General features: G+C 62.6%; 3 protein-coding genes across 6 annotated transcripts in view; 1 reads left to right on the top strand and 2 right to left on the bottom strand.

Annotated features, from left to right (window-relative positions):
* The window catches only part of IDH3G (isocitrate dehydrogenase (NAD(+)) 3 non-catalytic subunit gamma), a 10,134-nt gene extending 7,485 nt beyond the window's left edge, over positions 1–2,649 (bottom strand). Inside the window, exon 1 of the mRNA XM_040467392.1 lies at positions 2,569–2,649. Coding sequence (XP_040323326.1) covers positions 2,569–2,649 — 81 coding nt within the window. The remainder of the gene's footprint in view (positions 1–2,568) is intronic.
* Positions 2,650–2,868: 219 nt separating this feature from the next.
* Positions 2,869–6,964, top strand: SSR4 (signal sequence receptor subunit 4). Of its 2 annotated transcripts, none has more exons than XM_040467394.1 (6): positions 2,869–3,110; positions 4,994–5,109; positions 5,858–5,932; positions 6,133–6,222; positions 6,534–6,599; positions 6,792–6,964. In XM_040467394.1, the coding sequence occupies exons 1-6, from the start codon at positions 3,044–3,046 to the stop codon at positions 6,894–6,896; spliced, it is 519 nt and encodes a 172-aa protein (XP_040323328.1). In that variant the 5' UTR covers positions 2,869–3,043; the 3' UTR covers positions 6,897–6,964. The 2 variants fall into 2 exon arrangements, with proteins under 2 accessions (XP_040323328.1, XP_040323327.1); XM_040467393.1 differs by having other exon boundaries at positions 2,882–3,110; positions 4,991–5,109.
* A 3,288-nt stretch (positions 6,965–10,252) lies between these two features.
* Positions 10,253–16,963, bottom strand: PDZD4 (PDZ domain containing 4). Of its 3 annotated transcripts, none has more exons than XM_040467389.1 (8): positions 16,718–16,963; positions 16,208–16,461; positions 15,177–15,267; positions 14,566–14,664; positions 13,524–13,586; positions 12,977–13,078; positions 12,585–12,695; positions 10,888–12,408 (listed from the first exon to the last, which is right to left on the bottom strand). In XM_040467389.1, exons 2-8 carry the CDS (start codon positions 16,276–16,278, stop codon positions 10,888–10,890), a joined length of 2,058 nt encoding a protein of 685 aa, XP_040323323.1. In that variant the 5' UTR covers positions 16,279–16,461; positions 16,718–16,963. The 3 variants fall into 3 exon arrangements, with proteins under 3 accessions (XP_040323324.1, XP_040323323.1, XP_040323325.1); XM_040467391.1 differs by having other exon boundaries at positions 16,226–16,461; XM_040467390.1 differs by lacking the exon at positions 16,718–16,963 and having other exon boundaries at positions 10,253–12,408; positions 16,208–16,278.
* Between the last annotated feature and the right edge of the window lie 1,883 nt (positions 16,964–18,846).

Below are 18,846 nucleotides of genomic sequence, written 5' to 3'. Positions count from 1 at the left end.
TGACAGAGAGAGAGAGAGAGAGAGAGAGAGAGAGAGAAGGCACACAAGCAGGGGAGGAGCAGAGGGAGAGGAAGAGAATCCTAAGCAGGCTCCACACTCAGTGTGGAGTCCAACCCATGAATTCACGACTGGAGATGAAATCAAGAATCTGATGCTTAACCACCCAGGCACCCCTGGATTCACCTTACTTGTAGGCTCTCGACATGACTTGTGGAAGGAGGCTTCCACCGCCTTTCTTCCAGGAAGCCTTCTCTGATGCCCTAAGGCTGCCAAGTTGTTGGTCCCCCTTGGCCGACACAACCAGTCTCAGGGCAAGGCACTGCCCAGCTACCAACCATTCACTGTCCCCCCCCACCCCACCCCACCAACCACAATATCCTTAGGTTGTCCCTAGCAACTGCCTCGGTCCCTCCCCAACCCCGAAGTCCTTGAGGCTGGAAGCCATATCGGTCCAATTTCCTACTGTCATCCCAAGACCGAACAGAATGCCTGGTCCAGAGCTCAGACATAAGAAACATTTCCTGAATTAATGAACGCGCCAGAAAATGAAGGAAGAGATGGTGGGCTTGGGGGTCAGGGAGGCCTCGGTCTAAACCCACCATCTCTTGGTAGCAAACAGTTTAACCTTGCTGAGCTTCCTGTCTAAAACCCACGGAACAGAGGCACCCACTTCACGTGGCTGCTGGGAGGACGCAGCAAGCCATTTGGTCCCCAGCAGGGCAGGCCCACTCCTTCACTACACCAGCCCCTTAGGCCAGTTTTCATGGCTGATGTCCAGTGGTGGGAGCGGCATGCGGTGGACCCCTACAGCTCCCAGCGGTAAATCCTCCTGGGAGTCCGCTGGTGCTACGCAGGTAACTCGGCCACGGTGGTGAGCTGCCCCCCTCACCTAGCCCTGTATCTGGGCCACCACCACCCCCACCGCCCGCCTTGGATCACATCACCACCTGGGCTAAACCTCTCCCTCACCTGGTCCCGATGCTAGATGTTTCCTTCAGGCTTTAGCCAAAGCCCCAGAGAGCTCTCCAGATAGACTTACTCCCCTGACCTTGCTCAGGACAGATACAGGCACCTTCCCTCGAGGGCTCACACAGGTTCCACCTCACACCTATGCCACCCTGTGACGCTACCCATCAGAGACGCCCAGTTGAAGGCAGGATGGGACATATGCGCAGGCCTGCCGCTCACTCGTTAAGCAGGGAGGTGGACCGTCAGCCATGCTGTGATGGCGCCACAGAAAGAAAGGGGTCCTGAGTGGTATGTGTTCCTGACAAAGGATTCCCATGCTCCACATCTTAGCGAGGCTCCTTTCCCTGGCATGTTTATGTTACATCAAGTGCCGATGGTGGCTGCGTGTTTTTCCCACAAGGTCCCAATCAGTCGGACCAAAGATCTACGGTTCATCTCTAAAGCTTCCCATACCCAGGACAACCAGTCTCAGGGCAAGGCACTGCCCAGCTACCAACCATTCACTGCCCTCCCCCCACCCTAACGTGGACACAAGCACACATAGAAGGGGAGGTCAGGGAGGACACAAAAGTCTTCACCAAGACACCAAGGGAGCCCAGCTGCCAGAGCCGTCAGAGCCTCTGGCAAGTCCCTCATCAGCAAGTTAAGAGAAATGAGAATTTCATAAAGCATAAGCTGTCAAAGGGTAGTCTTCCCGAGGGGTCAGAAGGCAGAGGCATAGCACATGCGTCCACAAGGAGTGTCAGCAAAGTCACAGGATTCTGGAAGGTCAGGGTGGGCTAGATCCTTTGAGACAGGGGGGAAATTGGAACCCAGAGACAGGAGGGTGGCCACACTGTAGGTTAGTTGGGGGGAGCCAGGCCGGGAGGTCATACCTCTTGTCCCCTAAAGTCAGTCTTGGCTCGCTGATGCTTCGGATGGCTTCTGACCCACCCAGGGACTAAGTTATCCTCATTTAAGTGTGTAAAGAGAGAGGCATGAGACTTGAGTGAATAACCAAGGTCCTAAACGGAGAACTGCGGAAACAAAGCCCCCACGGCCACCCCACCTCACCAGCGTCAGAAAATCTAGCTCCCTCCCATTCTGGACGCCTGCGGGATGAAAAAGCATCTGGAACTATAAAAATGTCGGGGGGGGGGGGTGATGTCCGGAACACTTGGCAAAATTCGGTTCTCCAACTCCACAGGGACAAGTGACAAAAAGGTCCGCAACAGAAAAACCCGAGGAGGTACTGGGGCTAAGGAACAGGATTCCTGAGGCCGCAAGAGGAAGGCGGGCCGGGACACGTGACCGCTTCGGCAGGGCTCCCACAGGATACTAGGGAGTTGACACTCTGCCGGCCGCTGCCCGCTCTCCCCGCCCCTCCGGGGCTCCCCCCGCCCAAGACCCAGACCCCTGGGAAAGCCCAACAAAGGGCCAACTTGATCCAATCCCCTCACTGACAGCGGAGGCAGCCAATCAACTCCGGCGCGTAGCCCTCACCCCGCCCCTCACGGGGCCCACAGCCAATCGGGCTCCAAGACGCTCCGCAAGCCAGCCGCCCTCGGCCCGGCCCAGCGAGCGCTGCGGCTGTCCCCGCGGCCCGCTGCCCCTTCTCACCTCCCAAGGACGGCAGAGGAGGGCCGGTCTGAGCACCGCTTTCGCAGCGCCACCGATGACCGCCGCCACCTTCAGCGCCATGACGGGAAGTGAGAACCGCCGCGCGTCCAGACACGTAGACTCCGCTCTCGCGAGAGCTTGGCAGGGCGCGAAGTGCCGGGAGCCGGCATGGACCCAGTAGGGCGCACGCGCGCTGACGCGCCGGTCCTCACGCCCCCTTCCGGCGCCGAGAGCGCCACCGCCTCCGCCGCCGCCGCCGCCGCCGTCGCCGTCGCCGCCGTCGCCATCTTGATGGGGCGGCCACCGAGGCCTCTGGTCTGGGGAGGGGACACGTCAGTGCCGTCTGTGGCGTCACTGGCCCGCCTGGCCCGCCGGCGCCTGATTGGCTGTCCCCGCTGCTTACGCGTCGCGCTTCCTCGTCTGCCCCTCGTGTTCAGGGGAGTCTCTCCCTTTTTCTCTCGGCAGAGAAGAGGCGATGGCGGCGCTGGCATCTCTCGGCGCCCTGGCGCTACTCCTGCTGTCCAGCCTCTCCTGCTGCTCAGGTAGCGGCCTGGCCGGAGCCCCTTTCTGGCGAGCCTCTCTCCCACGACTGGTGGTGCGTGGGGGGAGGAGGGGTGCGGGCGAAGCGGGGTTCTGGGCCTTCTTCCTCCGAGAGGCAGGTGGCCCCCGGGCGCGGCGACCGAGGCCACCACACGCTCCTGCACCACACACGTTTACCCAGCGGCCAGGCTGCTGGAAGAAACAGCCAAAACTTCCCAAACCTCCCCCCCCCCGCCCCACCGTCCGCCCCTCCGAGGAAGAGTACCAGAGTCTGTCTCGTTCCCAGCTCCAGCAGGGAAAGTGACATACGTCCCTGCTCCCACCCGGAGTTCCCAGTCCTGGAGGGGGTGGGGGTGGTCGGACAAGAGCAAAACTCGGCAGCGCAGGGCTATCCGAGTGAAAGACTAGGCTAGTGGGAGAGGAGCCACCTGACCCGGTGCAGTGGGGCCAGGCCTCCCCAGAAAGGGAGCTGTAAGTGAAGAGAGGAAGCGGGGATGGGGCCCGGCAGAAGGACCATGAACGTGGGCCAGTTAGATTGGAAAAGAGGGAAGAAAGGGGAAAAGGGTGGGGGAGGGCTTGAGTGCCAGGCCAGACCCTTGACTTTTTCCCTGAGGCCCTGGTGTATTCTTACAGGGCTTTTCAGCAGAGTTGAGCCACGGTCAGATCTACATGTACATTCTTGAGAGATTCTTAACACCTGGTGGCGGGGTTGAACTCAGGAACTGGAGTCCAGAAGCGTGTTGAGGAGGAGGTCCTTGCAGGAGCCAGCGCTAAGTCTGGGGGGGCCTGAGTCAGGGATACTTTGTACACATTCACTTTACCTATGCGCCACACCACGCCGCCACTCGGGCCAGTGCCTTTGGTGCCTGGAGGGTTTCATCAGCCTAACTGGCTTCCTGTCCGCGCCCTTCTCACCTGCCCCTCAGGAATTACCCATGGTGTAGCCAGTGGTGTCTGGAAGGGACAAACCTGACTGTAAAACCCTGTGGTGCTCCACAAGGTCCTTAGGAAAAAAGCCAAGCTTCGCGGGGCACAGATGTGGCCCCTGAGAACCAGCCCCCACTAACATTCCCAGGCATCTTCCTCCTGCTGCCCAGCTGCAAAGCTTCTCTGTCTGCCTCATGCATGGCTGTGCCAGGACACATTCAGAGAGCAGCTGGCTGAGAACTTTCCCACTGGTAGCATCTGCTTGGCACCCTGTGATTTAGGCAGTGTCCTTCCTTCCCTGCAGCCTCGAGCAGCGTGATGATGGCTGAGGCAGCCTCCTTTCTCTCGGGGCAGCCCTGTTAAAGGGTACAAGCTGTGCCCGTTTCCTTCCCTCGGAGACACTGGGGCCAGTCTTGGCCTTCTGCCAGCCGTGGGTGGGGGCAGAGACCCTTGCATCTCAAACCCTCACGGGTTGCAAGCCGCACCACGCTTGGTGTCTGCGGAGGGTGCCTTCAATAAACCGGCCAGGGCTGTGCACGGCTCTGAATCGAGGTCCGGCTGCAACCCCAAGCCCTCGCGTGGCTTCCGTGTCCATAGGTCCAGCCACAGGCCCCAGTTGTGCAGTGAGGCCGTCCTGCTGCTGCCGCCTCCACCCCCTCCCACGTGCGTGCTCGCTCACCTGCTCTTCTTTTGCCCTTACGTTGAGGTTCCGCCTGTACAAAGCCTTCGCAGCCCTGGCCTTCCTTCAAGGCCATCCCACCCTACCCCTTCCACCGCCACTGCACTTCTGACTGAGTGTTCGGATCTGTCTCTCACATCCCACCTGACAGGTTCCAGAGGGCCCCGTGTGTCAGCCGACACGGTCTGGGAAGTGGGTTTGGGCAGTCCCTTCTGCCCCCCAGCCCAGCACCCACAAGTTGGGCCTTACGTAAGCACGTCTGCCTTCTCCCCACAGCAGAGGCCTGCGTGGAGCCCCAGATCACCCCTTCCTACTACACCACCTCGGATGCCGTCATTTCCACTGAGACCGTTTTCATCGTGGAGATCTCCCTGACGTGCAAGAACAGGGTCCAGGTGAGGCAGGGTCCAGGGGGGATTTAGCCAGAGCCAGAGGTCCACAGGGAGCCTGGGACCTTGGGCATCAGGTCCTCACTGGCAGTTGATGGGATCAGACCCAGGGACCCATGTAGACAGGGAGATTGAGGATTTTGACTTACGGGTAGAGGAGAGAGGGTAGGGCACAACCAGGCCAGACTGTGAAGCAGGTGTTAAGAGAACATTTTCCTAGTCTGCCTCGGTGTGGAAACGTAGGTAGACGTCTTGCTGTGCCTTGTAAGGGTGCTGGGAAGTGAGAAACAGCAGGGGTTCGGCTCCTGAGCGCCCATAGCCCGGAGCCCTTTCCTGGTTGCTGTTTGCCTAGGTGGTCTTTTCTGAGTGCAACACTCCTTGGGTGGCTTGGGGGCACCCCCTGACCCCAACACCCTCTCCCAGGCTCAGAGGAATGAGTACACTTCAGTTACCCCACCCGTGTTCACAGTTAACAGGCTTGCCGTGGGTTAGGGAGGTCGGGCCATAGCGGGTAGATGTGCAGAGGCGGTAACAGCATCGACGGGGGTCGGCTTCCTGGCATCGCTCCGGTTGCGGCAGGCCTACCTCCATGGCTCTTACGTGGTGCCCCCTGCCAGACACAGTGTGGTCCCCAAGTGTGCCCAGACTCCCTGCCCACAGGCCACGAGTGCTGCTGTGAGCAGCACAGTGGGGTTTCTGCTGACTTGGGGGGGGGGGGGGGGGAGAAGGTGACTCTCTCTTTGTCCCGTCCCAGAATATGGCTCTTTATGCTGATGTCAGTGGAAAACAATTTCCCGTGACCCGGGGCCAGGACGTGGGACGTTATCAGGTAAGGGATGCTGATGCCGCGGTTGTCATTTGGGGGGAGGCCACCTGCCCACCGGCATGACTTCGAAGCCCTAGGGATGGCCCAGTGGAGCAGGATTGCGGTTGTTTGACTCAGGCTGCGGGTGGTGGTACTGTGTCAGTGCTGCCGGGGGGCCTGGATGTGTCCACTGTGCCCACCTCGGTCAAACCTACCCAACCCAGGTGTCCTGGAGCCTAGACCACAAGAGTGCCCATGCAGGCACCTATGAGGTCAGATTCTTTGACGAGGAGTCCTACAGTCTGCTGAGGAAGGTGAGTATCAGCGACCTGGAGCCCCGCCCAGGCCTACAGGAGGGAGGGTGCACCTCACTTCCACGGCCACCTTCGCCCTGTAGTGCCTCTTACCCGAGCTCCAGGCCACTAGAGGCCTTGCCTTCACAGAGAAGGCTGACCCAGGGTCGGGGGTGGGGGGGTGGCGTGCCTTCCTGACCACCTGCCACGCCTGTGCTCGTACCTTCCGCATTTCTCTCTTCTGTCTTCCGTGGCTTGGGCCAACGTTCCTGCCCGTCCAACCTCTCCCCACCCTGCCTGGCGGCACCCCTGACCCCAACATCTCCTTGCAGGCTCAGAGAAATAACGAGGACATTTCTATCATCCCACCCCTGTTCACAGTCAGCGTGGACCATCGGGTAAGCGTGCTGAAGAGGCCAGCCGGTCTTAGGGGAAGCAGGGAGCACGCCACAAGCCTTGCCCTTTTTGAGGGGTGGGGCCGGGCCGGGAGAGGGTCGGTGTGCCTTCGCGCCCTAGAGGGCAGGTGGCCGGGGCTGGCTGGTTCTTCGCCCTTCTCTCCCCTGAGGTGGCTTTGGTCTCCTTTCTTGCAGGGCACCTGGAATGGGCCCTGGGTCTCTACCGAGGTACTGGCTGCAGCCATCGGCCTGGTGATCTACTACCTGGCCTTCAGTGCCAAGAGTCACATCCAGGCTTGAAGGTGGCACCGAGGGGCCCTCCTTGCTACTTTCAATAAACAGTTGCTGGCTGTCACCGGTATTCAGGACGTGGGCTCCCGACTTGCGTTGTCGTGCCTTCTGCACATGCGCAGAGCTGGGCCACCGGTCCCCTTAGCCACCTGGACGGCGCAGGCACTGGCTGGGGCCTCGCTCTGCTGTCGCAGGCTGTCCTTCCTTGGCCCCAGTCGGGCCTTCCCTGCCCGGTGCCCACGGTGTCTGCCTTCTGCCTCTCCCAGCTGCCCGCATAGGTTTGGGCAGGCCGCGGGGTTGCGCTTCTACCCAGCGCCTGTCGTCTTCTGGCAGAGGGGACGGCCTCGTCCTCTCCCGCCCTCACCTGGCCGCCGCACGGCAGGGTTTCTGTGGCCCGCCTGGGAGAGGGCCCGGTGACCTGCCAGCAGAAGGGCAGCTGCCCAGAGAAAGTCAGGGGTCGCGGCCGGCTTCCCTGGAACGTAGCAGTCAGCAGCACACGTAGGTGCAGCGCCACCTGCACGGAGCCCCGGGCTCGAGCCGCGCTCCCGAGCGCATACCTCCCGCGCTGTTGCCGTGGGGCGTCGTGGGCCCCCCTACTCGCTGGTGCGGCTAAGGCCGCTGCACCTGGCAGCGGGCGGCGGGGTGGTCCCTCCAGGTCCCGCACCCCACCTCCGTGTTGCCTCCCCCTGTGCTCTCACTTCGTGGTGTCCAGCGGGACGCATAGAAGGCGCAGGAAAGTGGAAGGAAAGGTGACATGAGTCCCCACGTCTCTGAAGAGCCAATCTCGCCTCTTCCAGTTCGTCCTGCATCTCGTCTCAGTGCCCCGTCTCCCCTGAGCACCTAGTGCTCTGTGGCACTGGGAGGGCCCGGGTGTGTGGAGGGTGGCTTGTGACCTGGGACTGCCTGGGGACCTCCTTCGGGCTAGGGGACACCAGCCTCTCCCCGCTCCTTGACTCTCAGTCCTCGAAGTGGGTGGGGACAAAGTGACAGGAATGGAGGCTGTGGGGAAGGGCTGACTCCTTCCCAGAAGCAGGGGTGCAGCAGGAGACTTGGAGCAGCAGGGGACCCTGGAGAGTCCCCCGAGGGTCAGGCAAGGCTAGGACCGCTGGCTGATGGGCTTCCCGAACTTCCGGGAAACCAGCGGTGGGGGGTTCGGGGGGCGCCTGCTGGCAGGGATTGCTGCTCCCCCACCTTGCCGAGGGGTGAAGGGGGAGGGGTTCTGCCAACACTCTGTGCCAGGCACGCAGGGCGAACAGTGGCTGCTTGTGGCTGCCCGGTGGCTCTTTGATTCTGCTCCACGGCAATAGGACCCAAACGTGACGTCCGTTCCAGGGCAGCAATAGCTAAGGGTTGCTGGCCCTCCTGGCGCCACCTCTCCCAGGACCCCTGGTGCCAGCTTCCACGTGGCAAGGGACTCCACACAGTTTATGGGCCTGTCCTGGCCCACGTCCCAAGAACACTGGGCCTCCGGCACTCTCTCCTCCCAGACAAAAATGGGGTGCCTTTAGAGCCATCAAAGTGAGTCCCTCAGCAGCCAGAGAGGTTGGCCCCAGTCTCCAGTTGGCTTCCAGCCAGTTTTCCCGCAGCCGGGGCCAGGCTTTTGGGGCCCCATCCTCTATGGGGCCTGCTTGGGGCCCGGTTGGCCCCTCTGCGGAACAGATGTGCCTAGTGCTGGGCTCCAGAGGCCTAGGAGGGCTGAGAAAGCCTGTCCCCAGCCCCAACCCCTTCCTTTCCCATCTGCCCCTTTTCACCAACAAGCCCTTTCCTCCCTCCCCATGTGCTGGGGTTCCAGGCCTGCGGTGTGATGGACCGGGCCTTGTCCCCCCCCCCCCCCCGCCGCCCCCAGCTGTGGCCCGCCCTCAGGGCCCAGCCTTTCCCACAGAGCAGGTGGCTTCTGGAAACACTGGGATTTCCCGCTCATGCCCATCTCAGTCAATCGGGGATTCATGAGAGGCCTACACTGATGTTTCAATACAATTTTAATGCCTCCTTGTGCGCTTCGGCTGCTGGCAGCGTCCTGCGTGTGCTTGGGAGATAGCTCCTTCACTGCTGTGCTGCCCACCCCAGGGGGCACTGCACACAAGACGAGCTGGGGCCCCCGGAGTTGCGGTCTTTGGGGCCCTGGTCCCCCACCCAGCACTTAGCACATGCCCAGTTGCTGCACTGAACAGAACCACGAACATCTGGCTGCCCCTCTGGGAGTTCCCAACATGGAAGGGGCCTCTGACCACTCAGATGTTCACCCATGTGGCCAAAAGACCTTTGCTCAGCAAGCTCCGTACTAGGCCCCGTGGGGGTCCCCAAATAAGGAGAGGAGTTTGTGCCTTCTAGAACTTCCCAGCTCTGGGACGCCTGGGGGGGCTCGGTTGGTGAAGCATCCGACTCTTGGTTTTGGCTTAGGTCTTGATCTCACAGTTTGTAAGTTCGAACCCTGCATCGGGTTCTGTGCTGATGGTGTGGATGGAGCCTTGGGATTCCCTCTCTCTGCCCTTTCCCCACTTGCGTGCGCTCTCTCAAAATAAATATACTTCAAAAAGAGCTTCCCAGCTCCTTCCCTCTTCTAGAGTGCTCCTGAGCTGGGGAGCTGGGGGGCGGGGAGGGTGGAGCCCACTTCTCAAGGGTTCCGCTAGACCACCTAGTGCCGGCCTCACCCACATGCCGGAGGCAGGCCCTGCCACCGGCGCTAAGCCAGTCCTCTGCCATCCTTCCTGCATCTGGGCGCCATCCCTGTGACCACGTCACACTTCTGAAATCATTCAGGTGACTGTCGTGTGTGCTCCCAGAGTACACGACGGACTTCAGAAGACCTTGCCGTTCCTCAGTGACACACCGAGAAGGCGCAGAGCATAGCTTTCAATTGGCCCCTGCCTTGCCCGTGCCCGCCCCCCGAAACCTTCTTCCCGTCTCCTGGCCCAACGAAAATGAACACAGAGAGACCAGGAGTCACCTCAAAAAGGCAGCTTACTTTATTCTCCCAATGCCAATGGGGGGGGCAGGGGCAGGCAGCCTGTGTGCCTCCGGTCTGAGGCTCTTTGAGCCGGGATGGCCCCGAGGTCTGGGCCGGGTCCACACTTAGGGAGCGTCTTCTCCCCAAGCAACCCGGCTGGCCGGCCCGTCCCTCTTGGGTGCGGCCGCTCCCTAAGGTCAGCACGGGTCTTGTCACTGAGTTCTTCCACTGCTACTTCCATCCTGGCTCTCCCTCGGTCATCGGGGAAGGACGTGGGCTCCAGAGTGGGCCTCGCAGGCCGCATCGAAGGCTGCCCATCCCCACACCTCACGGCGGAGACCACCAAGAAAGCTGCTTCCCCTTCTCCCCTTCTTCCCCGACCCTTCCCTCCCCCTGCCCCAGCCCTCCCTCTCTTCCTCCCCCCCCCACCTCCTTCCCAGCCATCACTGGGGGTTCCGCTTTGTCAGGCCGCCGGAAGGAGCCGCCAGCCCCTAGGGCAAGTCCACAAAACAGAAAAACAACAACCGGCAAGCACAGAAAGGGAGAAAAACCACAAAACTCAGGGGTGCCTCTGTCTACAAATAACCAAGTCTCCCGGCAGGGGGCGAGGCCGTGCTCAGCCTCACAGCCAGGCATTCTCTTGTGCTTAGGACAGTCCTCTTCGTCTCTCCTTTTCAGTCTTTTCCCGTCCCCAAGTACCCACGCCGAGAGCTCCGGAGAGGGGACTGCGTGTGCGCGTGCGTGTGCCTGCGCTCGCGTTAGGCACACGTGGCCGGCACACAGCGGAAAGGGTGTCCCCCGTGCCAGCTGGCGACGTGGCCGCTGTGCTTGGAGAGCAGGAAGTAGCCGGTGGAGAGAGGCATCCCTTCTCCTCGGGGGCTTCTCTCTGGCAACAAGGTCCTGTGCACACACACAAAGACAGGTGCACACACGCCGTGCGTACACACAGACACACACTAGATTCTAAGGGAGAGCAGGGGACAGGGTCTTGGGAGGCTCCCTGGACCTGGGGGGGGAGGGGGGCAGAAGGCCTGCCCCGGAGCACAGCGGGGCTCAGACAGTGGTGACGGAGAGCAGAGGGTTGTAGACCCGCTTGCCGTCGGCGGAGCGAGTGCCGTGGGCCAGCATCTCCTGGATGGTGATCCAGTTGTCCAGGATCTTCTTGTTCCGCTTCTTCATGGTTTTGCGGTGGCTCAAGGCAATGATGTTGAGCTCGGCCTTGCTGTCGCCGTTCTGCTGCTCCCGCAGGCACTCCAGCCGGCTCTGCATCATGAACTCGCGCCGCTTCCGCTGCTCCCGGGCCCGGATCAGGTGCTGCTTCCGCTCCTCCTTGCTCCAGTAGCGGCCCATCTTCATCTCGCTCACCGCATCGTCGTCGGTGGTCATGCCGCTGCGCTCCTCCCGGATCTTCAGGGCCCGGGCTTTGAGGAGGCGATCGCGCACCGGCCGCTTGGCCACATAGCGGGTCCCATCGCTGCGCACCTTGACCTTCCACTCCATGCGGGGGGCTTCGGTGGCCGCCGCTGCCCCGCCCACCCGGGGGCCGCCGGCCAGAGTGAGGGGCCCGTGGCCCAGCTCTTCCAGGCCGCGCGGCGGGGCCAGCTGCACACAGCTGTGGTAGTGCTCGCTCTCTTGGCCCTGGCCGCGGTGGCGCCGCGAGAGGTAAGGGCTGCCTTCAGGGCCCACGCGCTCCGGGGTCACGCCCGGCTTGGGGCTCCGGCGGACTCGCTCCTCCGAGTGCGGTCTCCGGCCCAGCTCGGGATCCCGGGAGAGAGATCGGAACTTGGCGGGGCTCCCCTGCGGAGGGGCTGCCTTGGGGTGGGTGGGGCCGGCGGGGCCGGGAGGGGTCCGGTTCAAGTTGGAGTTGCCGGCGGCGGCCCGCCGCAGGGGGCTCTCCGGCAGGGGCTCTGCGAGCAGCGGGGTGCTGCGGCAGCTCTCCCCGGTGTTGTAGGCGCTGGTGCTGTCCTTGTCCGACTTCTCTGGCAGCTCGGAGATGTCCGACAGCTCGTGCTTCTTGGGCTCGCCGGCCCCCAGGTCGTAGAGACCCTCCTCCTCCAGCAGCCAGGCCTTCATGCAGCGCTCGCGCAGCTGCTGCATCTTCTGCGCCCGCAGGATGTTGCGGCACTTGAACTCCAGGTGTCGCAGCTCCTCCTCCAGCATGGCCAGCTCGTGGCCCAAGCTCTCGTTGCGGTTCACATCCAGGGCGCTGTTGCCGCCGCCAGACGCCCTGGGGAAGAGGAGGCCCAGCTGGTTGCCGTTCTCCAGGTGGCCCTTGATCTCCAGCAGCTCGCGGTAGCGCTCGTACTCCTCCTCCGTGAGGCCCGGGAGGTCGCCCCCGCCCAGCGCCGCCCCCTCGGCCAGCAGGGAGTCCATGCTGAAGTGCAGGTCACGGCTCTTGCGCAGGGCCCCGGGGGTGTCGGCGGCGCTGGCGGGCTCGTCGCCCAGCAGGTCGTGCTCGGAGCTCTCCTCGGTGCGGGTGCTCTCGTCAGTGCGGCCCACCCCACTGTCCAGCTCCTGGCTGTTGCTCAGGCCCGTGCCCACATCGGGGACCCCTTTCTCCTCTTCGTTGCCAAGCTGGGGCAGAAAGACGAGCCCCACTCAGCGTGCGGCCCGTGGAGGCCAGAGGGTCAGAGGGTCGGAAGGGCCTTTGGGTCCAGGCCCCGGGGGGCCCGGGGCCCCCCCCCCCCCCGCCCCCCCCCCCGGCCTCCCATCTGCCCTCCCCGCGACCCGCCTCCGGCCTCCTTCCTTACCTGCTGGGCAGCGGGGGGTTTCAGCTTCCGTGTGCGTAGCTCCCCCTCATGCTCAGAGCCAAAGTCATCCAGAAAGTCATCCCGGTCACTGTCTTTCCACCGCTTTGCCAGCTGCAGAGACAGGCCCGTGCTGTCCCCTCTGCTTTAAGGACCTCCCCAGACACCGCCCCCCACAGCGGCCTCTAGGCCTCACACCCGGCCTCCTGGTCTCAGTGAAGGTGAACACCCAGCCATCCGAGGCCGGAAGGGCAGATGCGCCCCAAAGACACTACCCACCCTCCAGCGGGGCCGGGCCGCTGGCATATCTTCGCCCTTGTCACAGATCAGCAGCTTCCAGGGCAGAAGCCCGATGCCAGGGGTCCCACAGTATCCCACCGGGCACACACACCTACCTGGCTCTCAGGCCGGGCCACCAGCAGCGAGATGTTGGTGTTCTCCTCCTGGCTCAGAATGGCCACCGCCTCTTCCCGGTTCTGGACGTCCATGCCATTTATCTGTGACAGGCCAAGGGACCATCAACAAGAACGCCAGGGCTGGCTGTGGCACGGGCCCCGGCCGAACTGCACGGATGCCCTCGCAGAGAGTTCCAGGCAGAGCACCGTGAGCCAGGAAAGGCTCTGGAGCTCTGACAGGATGGAAACTGGCTGGAAGGTGCTCAGGACCAGGACAGCCCGGCCCGTGCAAGAGCACTTGTGCCCCGAGGACAGTGTGGCGTGGGGCCAGGGGGGAGGGGGGTGCTCATGCCCGCAGGATGGATGGAGAGGCTGACTAGGTGCCAGAGCACACGGGAGCCACCAGGGGCAGCAGTACAGGACAGGGAGGAGACCCAGCTCTCTCCCTGGTTTCAGGCACAGCCGGAGAGAGCTGGGGCTGGCTATGGACCGGCAGCCGGGCGGCCAGGGCAGCGAGGCCTCGGTCAGGCCTGCCGGCCCTGCTCACCTGGATGATCCGGTCGCCCTCGCGGATCCGGCCGTCTTTGGCTGCAATGCTGTTGGGATTCACCTGCAAGGCAGATGCATCACAGTGGCCCGGCACGCTTCGCTAAGGTTCCCTTTGGGTAGCAAGGGGCAGCCTCACCTTGGGGACCCCCAAACCCCCAAAGCAAACTGAAGCCTCCTCCTTGCTTGCTCCGTCTGCAGCTCAGACCAGAAACTTCCAAGCTCCAGGAGGCAGGAACAAAACTGGGTCTTGGGCTAGTCACCGCTCCCCAGCACGAGCTGCGAACTTGCCAGCCGAGAGCTTCCCAGCCCCTGGCCGCCACCCCCAGGCCCAGGCCCATGCCCCCAGCTGGCACTCGTATACTCTTTTTGCATGGAAACCTGTCACTGGCTGGGTAAATGGCGGCAGCCGGACACTTTCCCTTGCATACATCCACACCAAAATATCAGCCCTGGGGCTTGGTGGACAGTCAGACAGTCATACTCATACGGAGGCTGACTTGATCAGAGCGCTACCAGCACGTGGGGGGCAGCTGGGGAGCCATCCACCCTCCTGCGGACACACAGACATCTGCCACGGGCCGGTGGGGAAGAAGGATCCCGGGGAAGAAGGATCCCGTGAGTACCGGGAGAGGCTGGCTGCAGGGCGTGGGAGGGGAACAAAGCCTGGCTGGGACTTCGGCCTCGCTCACTGTCCCCATCACTGTCCCCATCCCCCTCCTGGGGAGGGCCGCCGGGATGAACACACACGGAAGCCATCAGCTGCCCTATGTGATGCTAAGCAGGCCCCATCCCCAGCGGTTGGCTCTTTATGCGCAGCCTCAGTGCCCTGGGCGGCAAGGACAGGCCACAGGGGTAGGTGCGGGGACTCTCCACGTGCCAGACCCTGCGTCAGCACCCGCCACCACGGTGCCTCCCCCCGCTGCTGGTGCCGTGCAGGTGGACACCATCAGAGTCTGGCCCTGATGTCCTGGCACACAGGGAGGAGGCGTGGGGCTCCACCGCCTCCTAGAACACTCTACTCCTGCGCCCCACCTTCGTACCTCTCCAACATAGATGCCCAGGTCCTCCTCATCGTCCGTGCGGTAGCAAACCATCAGGCCTAGCTTGTCTCGGTGGCTGGTCTTATACAGCTCCACCTCCTGCCACGCGGGGAATGGGGGGCGCGGAGGAAGGAAGCCCCCAGAACGCGTGAGCGCGGAGGCGTGCTGCACGGCCGGCAGCCGCAGCCCAGCCCCACAGCCCAGCCCCACCCCCAGCAGCGGCACATCACCTGAGCCAAGCTTCCAGCCTCCGACTCAGAGGGTCTCTCTTGCCATCCCCAGGGGCGCGAGTGTGCCACGGCCTACCCTACCGGGAAATGCCCAGACACACACAAGACACACGGGACGCACGGGACACGGACATGCGTGGGACACACACTCGCTGACACGGACTGGCTGAGGGACCTCTCCCGTGCCCTCCCCGACTCAGTCCAACCTGACCCAACCTGGCCCGTGAGCCTGAGTCACCAGTCGCGCGTGGGCAAGGGCCACAAGGCTCGGCCGCCTGCAGACAACAGGAGCCAGGCCCGAGCCGGGCTACAGACAGCCATCCCGGGGCTGGCCCCTGGAGCTGGCTGTGGGCCCTGTCCCGGCCTGGCCGCCTGGCTCACCTCATACTCCAGCTCGTCCATACGGTCTGCCTCCTGTGGGCCTCCCTCCATGAACTCCGCTGGGTCATAATACTCATGGCTGATGGGGGGGCTGCCCAGGAGAAGGGGGGTCAGGCCAACCATCTGGTCTTCTCATGCCCTAGCCTCAGCCCCCAGGCTGGCCGGTCCCAGCGCGCTCAGCACGGAGCCCCTGCTTCTGAGCTACATACATGCATCCATGCAAAGGCCGGGAATGCTTCTCGGACAGGAGTGTGCAGGGGACTGCACTGAGGACACAGGCATGCCTACCTCTCCCCACCCCGCCCCACCCCGTCGCCCAGCCCCCACCGGCCGACAGGGTACCAACTTCTCCAAACTACAGGTGTCCCTCCCACCTGGCACTGGCCCCGCTCATGCAACGCCCCCAGGAGTTATCCAGGCCCCAGAGGACTGCTGGGGAGGGCAGGAGGGCCCGCTCTACCTCCAGGGGCAGCCCTCCTGGCCCCAAGGCTAAGCGTGGCTGCTGGCGGCCAGGGGCCTCGCTCTCGGCAGAGGAGGGGATCCCGGGACTACCTCCCTGCAGCCCGGGTTTCGATTAGCGGAGTGAGCCACGGGCCTGGACAAGAGGCCCTTCTTCTGAGCGGGCCAGAAAGAAGCCGAAGAGATGGATGGGACAGACCAGGATGGTGGAAGATTCAGAGAGGGAGGCTTGAGAGGCAGAAGACAATGGACGGCAGAGGGGGACAGAGGAGGAAGAAGGAAGGGCCGAGGCAGCAAAGTCCCCTGGCCCTGGGGTAGCTACCACAGGGAACCTGTATGTCAGCCTCCCCTGGTCCCTTCACCGGCTGCTGTCCAGCCTGAGGCTAGAAGCCTAGAAATTTCTGAGCCCGTGGATGCCACAGTCAGCTCTGGAGGCCAAGGAGCCTGCTTCCCGCCTGAGAGGACAGGCCAGTCGGGGTCTCCCTGCCGTGCCCATAGCTGCGGCAAGGCAGCGTCTGGGTGGCGTGCCCTCTCTGGAGGCAGGGCCCGGGGCCCTCCTGAGGGCGACTCACAGCTCAGACAGGACGTACGGCTCCAGGATGACCATGGGCGGAGTGGGCGGGCGCAGCTTGCCCAGCGCCATGATATGCTCAAAGGTGATGTCGGTCTGAGTGCCACTGTCCACCAGCTGCAGGTCATGGCACGAGCTGTCCCCCCGGAGGCGGGGGCTGCGTCTCAGCACCTGGATCACTAGGGGCTCCTTGGAGGAGCGCAGGGCCTCCAGGGTTTGCTCCTGAGACAGCTTGGAGAGCTCCTTCCCGTTCACCTGCGGCAGAGACACGCCCCCGTGAGCACGCGGCGAGGCGAGCCCCGCCCCGCTCTCCGCCACCTGCCACCGGTGGCGGGTGGGCTCTCCACCCTCATTCCCAAGTGAGCCCCCTTCGCCCTGCCCTACACACGGTGCCGTCCGGGGCTCGGGGAGCCCCGGCGACCGTGCACTGGGTCTGGGGGCTCTGCCCTCGCCCTGGAACACGCCCCGGCCCTCCTCCAGCAGAAGCCACCCACTCCTCCGTCCTCCTCACTCCTTCGGGCAGTACTGAGGCCAGAGCTGGTGTCTAGAAGCTCATCGGACAGCAAGGCTGGAGGAAGACCTCGATTCCTCTCCCAACGGGAGTCAGTCAATAAATGGCCTCGGGCCGGAGGGCTGGAAAGAGCACGCAGACACGAAGGACAGGATCTGTGTCGTCAAGGCAATGACAGACTTGCTGAAGAGAGAAGGTGACACACAGAGCCTCCCTCCTGACACTGCAAGGCAACCTAAGGGAGGTGCCAAGGAAGCGATCCTTACAAGACCATCACCATTTCTCCGGTGCCTTGATGTGCGTCTCCCCCCGGAATCCTGACCCCAACCACCATTTTGCAGATGAGGAAACTGAGGGAGCAGAAGGGAGGGAGTGAGTCAAGGTCATGAGCCAGACGGGGCTGTAGTGGTCAGAGTTGGGGGCGGTGTTCAAGGAGGCTGGGCTGCTGCAGCCTTCCAGGAAGAGACCCCCAGTGGTGGGTGGTAGGTGGTGGGCGGAGGGCGGAGTGCTCTCTGGGCCCCGCTGGGCGGAGCAAGGTGTGCCCTCAAGGCAACCGGGGGCAAAGGGCCGGCCCCAGCCTGGCCACTTGTTTCTGCTCGTTTCTGCAGCAGCCTGGGTGCGCTGGGCCCTGGCTGAGGCCCCAACAGACACGGACAGAGTTCAGGACACGTGCCACGAGGCCAGTGAGGGGCGGAGGGTGCGGATCGGGAAGCAGTTCCAGAAGGAGGGGAAATGGCCGCGGGAGCTCATGGAAGGGAGCACACGCACTAGTGGGGGTACTGCAAACGGCCACACCCAGCGGGTCGCCACTGAAGCAGACCTTTGCTACCAAGGAAGCACAGGGCCCGCCACACCCCATCTAGGAAGGGGGTAGGGAAGGCTCCCCGAGCAGGGGCACCTGGCCCGCATCAGGAGAAAGGAGAGGGGAGGCTGGTTTGCAAGGGGAAGTGAAGGCAGCACGGAGAGCGCAGGGCCCACGGACCCAGCACCCGTGCAAGGACAGAGGTTCAGCAAGAAGAGGGGGGAGGGGCCGCACTTGGGCACAGGTCCCAGTCTCCGAGTTCCCACAGTGCCACCTCTGTCCCTGGGTGTCTCAGGGGGATGGGGTTCTTCACACAGATGCCCAACCCAACTGCAAAATCGTGTCTTCTGGCTGCCGCGTAACAGATCGAGCCCTGGCTGTCATTCCCAGGAGGAGGCCGTCTTAGGAAGCACAGGGGAGTCCTAGGGCCCCCTGGCCAACCAGTGGCTCCTCTGAGCCATGGAGCCCAAATAATTACCTATCTGCTACTTGATTATGTCCTTGTAAATAATAATCTCAGTATTTAGGTCTCCCTCTCCCCAAACTCTCCATAGTCAGAAAAGATTTTTTTAATCAGTCGGGTCTAATCATCAAAGAAACACAGGTTCATTGCAGAGCATTCGAAAAACACAGAAAATCATAAAGAAGAAAACAAAAACCAGCCAAGAAGGTATTGGTTTGCAACTAATGGTAAGTGTGTGAATGCGGCGGGTACAGCCCGAGAGGCTGCAGGGTCAAGGCTGAGCGCGCAGGGGAGAGGCCCGCTGCAGGTGTGCATTGGAAAGGCGAGGAAAGGGCCGTCTGGGAAAGCCTGTAGACACAGGGATGGCAGGAACGGCCCTGGAGCCCTTAGCAGAGTTGACTGTGAAGCTGCCAGGAAATTTGCAAGCCCCTTGTTAAACACAGCCGTTATCGCCATTTTGATGAACTAATCTTACAACGGAATGAATTATATTACAAGCAAAGGCAGCCAGTACTCCAAGCTCACGACTGTCTAATGATCTTCCTACCCTTTCCTGTTTGCACTCTCAGGGTTCCTAATGTGTCGCGAGTCTGGAAAGAGGACATCCTATATAATGGCGCGGGACCTGCATCTCTTTCCGTGTTCAGCGACATCACGCTGGCGGCCGTGATGGGAGTACTTGCACCACAGAAATTAGCAACCGCTCCAAAGTGGGGCTTTTTGTTTCGGACGCTTCCCAGCGCCCCAGCGCCCTTAAGTCAAGTGCTTCCCTAAAATGCAACAGGGCTGGGCTGTCCTCGGGATCTCCAAGGGGTCGGTGTCTCCCCGGAACTCCTGGAGCAGAGCCACAAGTGTGCAACAGGA

Source organism: Herpailurus yagouaroundi, unplaced genomic scaffold (assembly GCF_014898765.1).
Source record: "Herpailurus yagouaroundi ecotype Mexico unplaced genomic scaffold, PumYag 67493, whole genome shotgun sequence".
Taxonomy (NCBI): Eukaryota; Metazoa; Chordata; class Mammalia; order Carnivora; family Felidae; genus Herpailurus; species Herpailurus yagouaroundi.
Note: the sequence above shows the minus strand (reverse complement) of the source record. Positions and strands in the feature narration are given on the sequence as shown.

Bases quoted from the DNA above. Each gene is read 5' to 3' on its own strand.
- SSR4 (XM_040467393.1), top strand. From the start codon at position 3,044: ATGGCGGCGCTGGCATCTCTCGGCGCCCTGGCGCTACTCCTGCTGTCC. The intron at 3,111-4,990 runs GTAGCGGCCTGG...TTCTCCCCACAG, and splicing joins CAGCCTCTCCTGCTGCTCAG to CAGAGGCCTGCGTGGAGCCC. The intron at 5,933-6,132 runs GTAAGGGATGCT...TACCCAACCCAG, and splicing joins AGGACGTGGGACGTTATCAG to GTGTCCTGGAGCCTAGACCA.
- PDZD4 (XM_040467389.1), bottom strand. From the start codon at position 16,278: ATGGCGCTGGGCAAGCTGCGCCCGCCCACTCCGCCCATGGTCATCCTG. The intron at 13,587-14,565 runs GTACGAAGGTGG...TCTGCCTTGCAG, and splicing joins TGGGCATCTATGTTGGAGAG to GTGAATCCCAACAGCATTGC. The intron at 13,079-13,523 runs GTGAGCAGGGCC...GGCCTGTCACAG, and splicing joins AGGGCGACCGGATCATCCAG to ATAAATGGCATGGACGTCCA.